Below are 11,001 nucleotides of genomic sequence, written 5' to 3'. Positions count from 1 at the left end.
AATTTCTTCCCAAGCCATTGTTTTTGAATCACAACACCTTTTAAAAGAAGGACACCGTTATGGGCACACTTGGTTACTTTAGTTGTGTGCTCTCCAAACAACCGAGTCACTGTTGAATATTTAAATTACGTCAAGGAATAAAAAAACAAAAAAAAAAACACTAAAAGCCTATAATATGGACATCTAGAAGACAGTCTTTATAAGAGAACATTTGTTTTATCCTTTTTGTACATTATAATAGCTGGCTGAGCATAGGTAGCTATTGTTCCAGCCCTGCAACAGACATGTACATTTCCCCAGGTGCTGTAAACTTTACACAGCATTCACTTTGGTTCAAACAGGTTTGTTGTTTAGTCCCTTAAATATGAACAATTGTCTAACTTGCTACTTTTGTTCAGTTTGTGTTGTCATTTAATTGTTCTCCTTCCTGGGATGCCTGTGAACCCAATGAACAGAAACCAGACCCAATGTGTCTTTTTGGGACTCTTGTTTCTCTGTAGAGTAACATAATATCATGCATCAGTGAAGCAAACTGGGCTGTTGTGAAACATCCAGCTGGCATACCTGGAACTCAGCCCTCTCTGTAAAGAACTGTTTGAGCAGCACCAGCATATCTGAGGCCACCGTGGCCACATCGGTAGCATAGCCCTTTGGGCTGTCAGTGTAGCTGAAGCCAGTGCCCACAGGGTTGTCCACGAATAACACACTGGCTGCCTGGACCTGAAAGAGCAAACACACAAGTCTGCACATTAACCTGCATTTCAACAGACTTTATTTGGGACACTGTTAGACCATGATAGTCTGTGCAAATTAAAAATCCCACCTTCTTGGTTATACAATTTTTTAGCAGTAACCTTAAAATGCAAAAATCTTACCCAGCTTGTTTTTCTGGGCTCTAGGTTCCTGTCCAAAGGTCCAATTTCCTCAAAATTCCCAAAGCCAGTTCCTGATCCTCCTGGTCCCCCCTAAAGACACATGAGCAGACACCCTCATCATGTTCCAACATTAAGAGCAGAGGTTCTATCTAAGACAGGAAAAGCCATTTATGCATTTAAGGAGCCATTATGTCAGAGATGATCCATCTGCTAACCAATTTTGTGGGGGAAACTGTATTGGAAAAATATATTATAGCTAAGCTTTTACCAAGAGGGCTGAATTCATTTTTAAAACTCAGTCAGCACCTACAGCTAAAAACAACACATCTAACCTCAAATCTGTTCCTCTTCTGCAGCTGAAATTAGAGCCACGCTGCAGTTACTCAGTCAGTCACAGACCAGCAGCCACTCATTTAGTGTATATACACACACACACACACACACACACACACACACACACACACGACATGAACTAAAACCTGCTTCAGTTAGCGGTGTAGTATTGCACTTCCATAAAGTTGTCAATGGCTGAGTAGTATTCCCCACGGCCAATTAACTGATTTTGATGTGTAAAGCAAAAATCAGTGTGCCCCCTTATAGACCCATCTCATACTGTATGGGTCAGTCTCTGTTAATCTCTTTTTCTAATGCATGGGAACCTGGAGCTGCCTGAAGTTAAGGGAAAGCACATTCAGAGACACAAGACAATACAGGATACTTGGGGGAAAATAAGCCCAACTCTGAGACACGTAAATCGGTTAAAAAGTGCAGAAACAGCTTAAAGTTGGTGGTCGTGTCTTACCTGCAGCCACATGACCAGAGGCAGGTCCTTGTACTCTGCAGACTGGCTGTCGGCATAGTACAGCCACCAGAACATATGGGCCCCATCCCTCACTTCCACATAGCTCCAGGTTTCTTGGCCTCTCAGCGGACTGGGGAGCCCTGCGCGGGATTCAGGAAGACTCGCAGCTTTAACGTGGCATTACGTTACCGTGTTACTTACAGGCCAATTCTAATAAAGTAGTAAACCAATACAGGCGCAAGAAGCTATTGAAATGAGCAGCGTTACTTTCGATTTGCAGTCAGCTGATCAAGGCATGCTGTGATACGAAACCAGTATTTTCAGACTTCGCAGACAGAAAACAGTGTAATTTGTTCGCTCGGGATGTCTGACTTCAGCTGGCTAAAAAAAATGTATATCGAAGCCATAAATCATACCTTTACTGGCGACAACGGCGAGTAGAAACAAGAAAGTGGAGGCTGCTCCTGCCCGGCCCATTGTTGACGCTTGAGTTTGTGGACCGCGCTGTACACGCCTTTATTACTGCAAGAAATCACATGACCACACCTAGCGGTCAGCTGACTGACGACGTGGTTTGTTTTAGTTCACTGTTTCAAAACTTGCCATGTGGAAGGAAGGTGGAAAACTAGGCAAGATATGTAGTCCAGAATAAATTTAATACAAAAGTTAAATTTAATAGAATAAAGTAGGAATTTCAACTAATAAAGAATAGAGATACTGTTTAAAGGGATAGTAAGTGATTGTAATCCAGTAGGTTACTTTCATATATATATATATGAAAGTAACCTACTGGACAGGGAGGGGACAGGGGCATCAACCCAGCAGCAGGACCAGTATCTGCTCCTTTGCGCTAAAAGGAACATGAGTAGCACTGCCAGAGGCCTACAAGATGACCTCCAGTGGGCTACTGGTGTGCATGTTATGTGTGCTGTTCATACTGTCAGAAAAAGACTCCATGAAGGCCTGATATCTAGTGTCTAGTGGGATCTGTGCTGTGCTGACATTTGCAAGAGAACACCAGAATCGGCAGGTCCACCATTGGTGCTCCATTCATCTTCTCAGATGAGAGCAGGTTCACACTGAGAACATGTGACAGACGTGAAATAGTCTGGAGACGCCGTGGTGAACGTTATGCTGCCCGCAACATCATCCAGCATGACCAGTTTAGCGGTGGGTCAGGGGGGTCTGGGGAGGCATGCCCTTGAAAGGTCGCACAGACTGCCAGCTCCTAGCCATCCAGCCTGACTGCTGTTAGGTACCGGGATGAAATCCTCAGAGCCATTGTCAGACTTTATGTTGGTGCAGTGGGCCCTGGATTCCTCCTGGTGCAGGACAATGCCCGGGCTCATGTGGCCTGAGTGTGTAGGCAGTTCCTGGATGATGAAGGCATTGATGCCATTGACTGGCCCTCACGTTCCCCAGACCTGAATTCAATTGAGAACCTCTGAGACGTAATGTATCGGTGCATCCAACGCCGCCAAGTAGCGCCACAGACTGTCCTGGAGCTCACTGATGCCCTGATCCAGGCCTGGTAGGAGATGCCCCAGGACACCATCTGCCATCTCATCAGAAGCATGCCCAGACGTTGTCGGAAATGCATAAAGGCACATGGGGCGCTGTACACACTACTGAGTCACATTCGGAGTTGCCATGCTGAAAGTCACACAAGTTGGACCAGCCTATGATTTCAACTTTTTAGATTAGATTTTTGGTTGGTGATTTAAGTTTCCATTGGCCGTTGTTACGCCATTTTTTTCTCAACAAATTATACAATGCACAGTAAAAATTTTTAAATTTAATTCGAGATCTGATGTGTGATTTAAGTGTTCCCTTATTTTTTTGGGATATACCAGTGTGTATATATATATATATATATATATGTACGTATGTGTGTATGGAAATGTTTCTTGAAGTCAGTAAACTATATATTAACAATCATTTTTTAAGGGAGAGGTTGACATTTTTTGGTGTAAATCAGCTAAAGTCTGACATTCTGGATTTTTCTCTCAAGCTAGCTACCAAAAAAAAAAACATTTTTTCTATTGAAGACATTCTGATGAACTACAATTGCCTTGATTCCTTGCGCTCAGCATGCTGTATTACTCTCTCCCTCCACTCCAACAGAGGGCAGTGTTGGGAAAGAGTTGGCTTAAAAGAGGCCACTGCTACCTCGACTTCCGGTGAGTCATTTGTTCTTCACAATAAAAGCCCAAAGGACAAAAAAACATCTAAATGGATTTAATTATAGATTGATTTAAATTGATTTGATCATCAAAACAATTGACCTCAGATTAATAAATGTAGTATTTTAAAAATGTATGTATTATAAAGAAAGACAAATATAATTAATATGTAATTTAGGCAAATTCACCCACATAGCCTACTTCACAACTTGACATTTAATAGCCTACGATGAATACGATGCAGAAACGGGATTCATGTAGTCATTATATAAAAAAACGTTTTAATTCTGAAAAGTAATTTTTCTCTAATTTGGTAAAAATGCAATCAACAATGTTATGAGTAAGGGTAATATCTTTATCACTTCAAGATAGTAATGTCAAACTGATTTTAATAAACTGCTTTTGGTTTAGGTTTCTCCAGTTACGATCCTATGTGTGGATTGATTTGACACTCTTGTCCTGAAAACTCCGATCGAAAAAACTCCTCTTGTTTCCGGCGGAACACGAGCAGTGCGTTTTTGGCGTGTGGTAGCCGTCATGGCTACTCACAGCAACAACTTTGTCCGCGTGCGATTATACTTTGACTATCCGCCGCCCGCTGTCATTGATTGCCGCATGTGCTGGCTGCTGGTGGACTTGAACACGTGTCGCGTGGTGTCGGATCTGGAGAGTATCATCAGGGAGAAGTTCGAGTTCAGCCGCGGGAGCATCCTCAGCCTCTTCATAGAAGACTGCTACCTGCCGCACACGGAGAGCATCTATGTGGTGCGGGACAACGACAGCGTCAGGTGCGCGTGCTTTTGTTACGACGGTAGTCATATTGTCTGAGAGTTCATGGGTGCATGTGGCAGCTCTCAGTTCAGCTCAAGGACGCTTAAAGATGTAGGCAAAGACAAGCATGGAGTTTAGTCATTTTCGGGCCCCCTCCTTTCTAAGACGACGCTGAAGTTGGCTTCCGATTCGGCAGTTCTGTCGAGGCAGATGGCCGCCCACCCTGAGCCATGGTTCTGCTCCAGGTTTCTGCCTCTTAAAGGAAGTTTTTCCTTGCCTCTGTCGCCTAGTGCTGCTCTTGGTGGGAACTGTTGGGCTTCTGTAAATATCATCACAGAGTACGGTCTAGACCTGCTCTTTTATGAAAAGCGCTGTGAGATAACTGTTGTTGTGATTATATAAATAAAATTGAATTGAATGAGGTGAGTTTGAAAATCACCAGGCAGGCTACCCTATACAAGGTATAGGCTTCATGACCCAGCTCTGTTGATACTGGATATTAGTGGATAGACAGAATTTGCAGTTGTTTAGGTTACAAGTAGAGCCTAAGGGCTTAAATCCAGCTCTGGCCTCCAATAACATCTTTATTTTATGATCTTTTCTCAGTCGGGTGGGATGATCTCTTGCACCTGCAGAGGCAGAGCTACAGTTTGTCAGCATCAGGCTCACTTAGAAAGACGACGCTGGAGTCAGCATCGATTCGGCAGTTAAGGGGAAAGTAAAGGGAAAGTTACATGAAAGTTAACTTATGTTGCTGAGCCACAGATTCTCCGTTGTTTGCGCCTCTTACTGCTGTGAAAGCTGTTATCCATTTTAGCAAAGAAAACAAAAAAAAAACTTTATTTTATTTGTGAAAATGAAAAAAGGGCAATTTCACTGCTTTTTCTCTACATGCAGACCACATTAGACCAGGTCCAGATCCAAAACCACTATACCTAGAGCTCACAAATCTGGACTAGAATGTCCCACAGAGTCTAAGGTTTCAACCAAACACAGTTTCAGATTTGTGAAACCTTTATTCAATTTGGGCTGAACGATAAACATTTTTTGAGAACTGAGATTATTTTGCTTGATTTCGCATTTCCGATATGATTTGCGATGTTGAAGGGAATGATAGTTTTCACATAATTATTCTCATTTTCATTGAAAAACGGTATTGTAACAACTAAATATTAAAATCTACTAATACACAAGTTTTATATTGAAAACTTTTCTCTGCATAAAAAATAACAACCAATACCTTTTGTAAACATATGAAAATCATCTAAGTGTGCATTATCAAGATTTTATATCATATAGGTAACACAATGACCCCGTGGACAATTATATGAAAAGAAATAAGTCTTTAGAAGACAGTGATAGTAAATGCAATGAGCCCAAAAACTGACTTAAATACAGAGCAGTCTGTAGCGTTTCTAGATCTGCTGGTTGGTAAACAGCGTAACGTGTTCTCATGTGCAGCGGATGAATAGACTCTGCAGACACACGACGCACACAGTTGCAGAACAACGTGTAGCGTTTTTACAAGAGCAGCAACACCTTCGGTTTACACGCTGTTAGCAAGTCAGAGAAACAAACCAAAGCTACAAATTAACTCACCCTGCGCTCACTATAAGGTCATTTTCTTCAATCAAGTTTCCCTCAGCGCTCTCACAAAAACTAAAACAGGACCGGAGTGACTGAAAAATCTCTGCAGCGCTGTCCTCCGCCGTCATTGACCCAAACAAACTGTTTGTTTGTTTGTCTTAACTCAAGATCTACTTGCTAGCTTTCTCCAATGCTTTCCACGACTTTTTCAGTTTTCATGAATAGAGCTCAGTTATCATGTCACTTAAAGCCCAAAAGCTCTGGGAAAAGCCAGTAAGTCGACCTCAAATTAGGATTCGACTTTGTCAGATACTACTTCCAAGTACAAGAATTGACTTTCATCTGAAAATGTTTGACTTTTTCCTTTTTAAAGACGTGTTTCTAAATTCTCCAAAGTTGCTCATGTTCACTCTTACTTTGCCAGGGTGAAGGTGGACTACCTGGCTCAGGTGAATGGGCACGGCGGCTGTCCAGATACAGCAAGTGAAAACAGCAGAAAGAGGCAGAGACCCGCAGAGGAGGACGGGCCAGGGGAACATGGAGTGGGTGTGGAGCTGAAGAAGAAAAAGAGGAAAAAAATGTGTCTGGAGAGGGATGCTAAGCAGGCTTTAGTTGATGAGAGCACTGACAAGTCACAAGGAAAGCAAAAAGAGAAGAGGAAAAGAAAGGAGGCGGAGGTAAATGGCCCTGCTGTCACCTGCAAACCAGCTGCTTCTACCAATAAAATCCCAGCTAGTGTACACCAGCCAGTTAAAAGCACCAAGAAACCCCCAGTGGCACCAGCAAGAACACAGAATGTCTCCTCTTCAGATTCCAGTAGTGAAGAGGATGCAGCTCCCAAAAAAAGAGCTGCTCAAAAACCGGCACCCAAAACACCCTCCTCCACCCCTGCTGCTTCCAAGGTGCCTCCAACCACCAAACCCAGGCAGACAAAATCACACCCTCCTCCGTCATCCTCTTCTGAAACAGTCTCCTCCTCTGATGAGGCCTCCAGCGTAAAAAGCCCGCCAAAAAACAAGCCTGTGAACTCCACAGCCCCCAAAGGAAAAATAAGTGAAAACTCTAAATCTCAGCAGGCTCCTCCGGCCCAGCAGTCCACAAACGGGGCACAGAAACAGGCTGCGAGCGTAGCGCTGCCTCCCCATGACAAAACCACGGAGCCTTGTGACTCAGACGGACAAGAGGAGATCGAGCTGGTTATCCGACGGCCATTGCAGCCGGGCCGTGGTGTGGGTAGGCCGTCGGCTTGGGGAGGCCGTGGCCGGGGGAAAAACAGCCGTGGTGGACCTGGAGAGTTTGGATGGGGTGAAGGCAGAGGGGGCATCAGAGGACACAAGGACGGCTTTGACTTCAGCTATAATGGGACCAAGGAGCCATCCTACCAGACTGATTCACTGACCAACATGTCTGTGGTCCTCCAGGTCTGTCTGCACCTCCCAGTTCAAGTGCATCACTAGTGTACATGTCAAGATAACATTGTGGAATACTGTGGATGAACATTATTATTCTTTTTTTATGTGTCTCTGCGTGCAGAACGGCGCAGAAAGTGCTCCCAAACAGGATTACAGCTCTATGCCCCTGCTAGCTGCACCTCCACAAGTGGGGCAGAAGATTGTGTTCAAGGTAAACTTAGTCTAGTCTCTTCAGCTACAGTATTAACACTGCATACCTACAACCTAACCTGTTTTGCTTTGTAGCCCTGTTTCTACTGTTCAGTTTGGATCAAACATGGTAAAATCCACTCTTATTTCCCACAAAGCCTCTTGGAGAAGCTCCTTTCAATCATGAAGCGCCATATAGGGGAAAGAAAAGTACCACCAGGTCTCCCAAAATGACACAGGATAACTGTGTAACTGCCTTTAAACAGCTGCCCTTATCTGCAGCTGTATCATACAAATAAATAGTTAAATCATACATTGTGATTTCTGGATTTTTTTTTTTAGATTATGTCTCTCACAGTGGACATGCACCTACGATGACAATTTCAGACCCCTCCATGATTTCTAAGTGGGAGAACTTGCAAAATAGCAGGGTGTTCAAATACTTATTTTCCTCACTGTACAATGAAGAAACAAACAGAGGACCGTGGCTTTGCACTTACATTTTCACGTTTTACACAGAAACACACATTTCATAGATACTGTAGAAGTACGAAAAGATTTACAAAGTGAGAGCCAGACACATTTTAATAGCTTAAAGAATTAACGCAAATTGTTGAGCACAAAATAGAAATGAAGGTCAAATAATGTAATTGAACTTCTGAGTTTAAACTTAGTAAGGGTGGGGCCCCCCGGTAGCTCACCAGGTAGTACCATGTACTTACCACAGTGGCCCTTTGCAGCAGATCATCCCCTTTCCCTCGCCTGCCTTTCCTGTCACTGTTTACTAAAGGTAACACGCCCCGAAAGAATTTATCTTCACACTTACTAAGACTTAAAATAGGCCTGAGGGTGACAAATTAATCGTGACTAACCAAATAAATAATTAACAGATTAGTTGGCTACAAAAATAGTCATTAGTTGCAGCCCTAGTTGCAGGCGAATTACCAGTAGCTTTTAATGCTGTTTGAAAGTGAATTTTTCTTTTCACATTTAATGTAATCAACCATATATATTTATTTATCTTTATTCCATTAACAGATCTGCCACCAATAATGGAAAGCAATAGTATTAAATCATTGAGTGCACTTTTGTTAAAGTAAGAGACTGAACTTTGAATCTAGTTGCAAGCTTAAATTCCTAACATTTCTTTGTTTGTGTGTGTTCCCAGTTGCTGGAGCTAACCGAGAACTATACACCTGAGGTATCAGAATATAAGGTGGGTGTAATCATTTCTGCCACAGTAATGTAAAACGGCAGCTTTGACTATTGATATCATGTTACTGTAAAGGGCCTTGGAGAGAGCGTCATAATGAAGGCTTCACTAACAGCCATGTTGCTGCACTTTTTAGGAGGGAAAGATCCTGAGCTTTGACCCAACCACCAAACAGGTTGACCTGGAACTACTTAATACTTTTCAAGGTAGGAATCATTTCACCATTGACCTATAAAATATTATTATTAAAATGCCTAGTTCAAAGTTAATATGTCAACATGCTAAAGATTAGTTTTTCAGGTAAAGAAGTAGTGGTGGAATCCCTGGTATTGATGAATAACCCTGTTAGCTTACTATAGACATACCTTATTGTAGTTATTATAAACACTTTCGGAGCAGAAGTCATGGACTTTTAAATGGAATTTACGTAGCCAGAGCAGATTGTACAGTATTTCCCAACATTTACCACACATTTGTGATTACTCATAACCTGCTATTTCTCCCACAGCTCCTGTAGAACCTGGAAAGTTTGACCTGGTTTATCAGAACCCGGATGGCTCGGAGAGCGTGGAGTATGCAGTATCCAGAAGCTCTCGGGTAAGCCTTAGCATGTAGCTACTATTATATCAATAATCTCATAAACGGCACTTCTTAAGGAAATAGTTCAGCGTTGTCATTTCATTCCTTTCTATTGTCATCTGTACAAGTAAGCTATGAAAGTTAAAAAGCTTATTGCATAGAATGTCTTATTACAAAGGAACACTGATGTTTACTTGTTTGGGTCTCTGTCTGTACGATTGGCAGTAGACACAGTTACAGTGTCAGCAGAAGCAGTTAAAGCCAAAGCTTTTTTTTTTTCCTCTGAGGCCACATTTTACCCCCCTTCTCTCAACTTTGAGTGAGTGCATTCACCAGAGATCCCCTGTTTTTAATTCCTCATCCAAACAGGAGAAAGTGGTGAACAGACAATAACAGCTGCATATGCAGAAAGTAGCAGTAGTTCTAATTTGGGAGCCGTTTTCTCTATTATTTCCCAAAGTATCCATTTCAATGTTGTTTTAATCTTAATTAAAGTAACATCTTTACTTTCCTCCTACAGGTGACAGAACGGTGGGACTCCCTGCTGGAACCAAGGCTGATCATTTAAATTTGACCAGTGACTGTGTACACCTCCCCCCAGTTTGGCAAAATGGATTTGCCTTTTCTCGAATAAACTATTTTCAGGATCCTGTGATATGTTCTCCAGAGTTAAACTAGGAGTCCCCTCTTTACATTGCGTATGAAAGCTAAGGGATATGATAGTTGAATATATTCTCTTGTCTGTGAGCTGCTGCATTGCAATGTACAGGTGTACCTATTGAAAGATTTTTTAATTGTTGCATTTAAATTGGGTTAGATATGAAATGCTGTTATTTTTAATGTGATTGTTTCCAGGACTGGGACATTATGGTTTTGTACAGTTATGTGACTGACTACCAGTCTTGTATAATCTCTTTTTGTAATAAAACCCTGTGTCTTCTGCTTTGACTCTAGGGTAGATCTATTTTGTATTATTCCAATGTGGAAATTTTCGGTGTTGCTAAACACAATGTAAACATTATGTCATAGTAAGTTAGGTTTTACACAAAAAAGTGCAAAGTCAAAATTATGATATTAAGTCAGGTTTTAGATTAGAGAGAACATTGTTTTCCTAGTGAAATGAATCAAAATTTTGATTTGTCACTTGCTGTATTCCAATTTCAATCTGTGTTGTTTTTACAGTTAGATTACAAGATAAAAAAAATATTTATTGTTATGTATAAGCAGGAAATTGTGCCTATAAGAATTCAATGCAAAACCAAAAGATATTTATTCATTTTTGTCAATCTCAATCTATTTTGAGCTGTCTCACCACCATAATCTGTTAATATAACTTCTTTTTACAGCTACTACATCTTCCCTTGCATTACTTTTGCATGAGGAAAATTTA

At 41.7% G+C, this 11,001-nt stretch overlaps 2 protein-coding genes across 2 annotated transcripts; one reads left to right on the top strand and one right to left on the bottom strand.

Moving 5' to 3' along the window:
• Positions 1-564: 564 nt before the first annotated feature.
• LOC119882052 (retinoid-inducible serine carboxypeptidase-like) lies at positions 565-2,236 on the bottom strand (the record flags this gene model as incomplete). The annotated part of the gene is given in 4 exon segments (XM_038692072.1): positions 565-720; positions 876-965; positions 1,678-1,817; positions 2,094-2,236. Coding segments are annotated over 4 exon segments (447 nt in total), but the record flags the coding sequence as incomplete, so codon positions are not given.
• Positions 2,237-4,353: 2,117 nt separating this feature from the next.
• On the top strand, positions 4,354-10,564 carry coil (coilin p80). Its single transcript, XM_038692060.1, has 7 exons — positions 4,354-4,648; positions 6,643-7,639; positions 7,752-7,841; positions 8,988-9,035; positions 9,169-9,238; positions 9,541-9,629; positions 10,132-10,564. Exons 1-7 carry the CDS (start codon positions 4,398-4,400, stop codon positions 10,177-10,179), a joined length of 1,593 nt encoding a protein of 530 aa, XP_038547988.1. The 5' UTR covers positions 4,354-4,397; the 3' UTR covers positions 10,180-10,564.
• The last annotated feature ends 437 nt before the right edge of the window (positions 10,565-11,001 follow it).

Source organism: Micropterus salmoides, unplaced genomic scaffold (genome assembly GCF_014851395.1).
Source record: "Micropterus salmoides isolate LMB-PRFRI ecotype aquatic unplaced genomic scaffold, ASM1485139v1 Ms_hic_scaffold_10, whole genome shotgun sequence".
Classification (NCBI taxonomy): domain Eukaryota; kingdom Metazoa; phylum Chordata; class Actinopteri; order Centrarchiformes; family Centrarchidae; genus Micropterus; species Micropterus salmoides.
The sequence above is the reverse complement of the archived record's forward strand: the minus strand, read 5'-3'. Positions and strand labels throughout refer to the sequence as shown.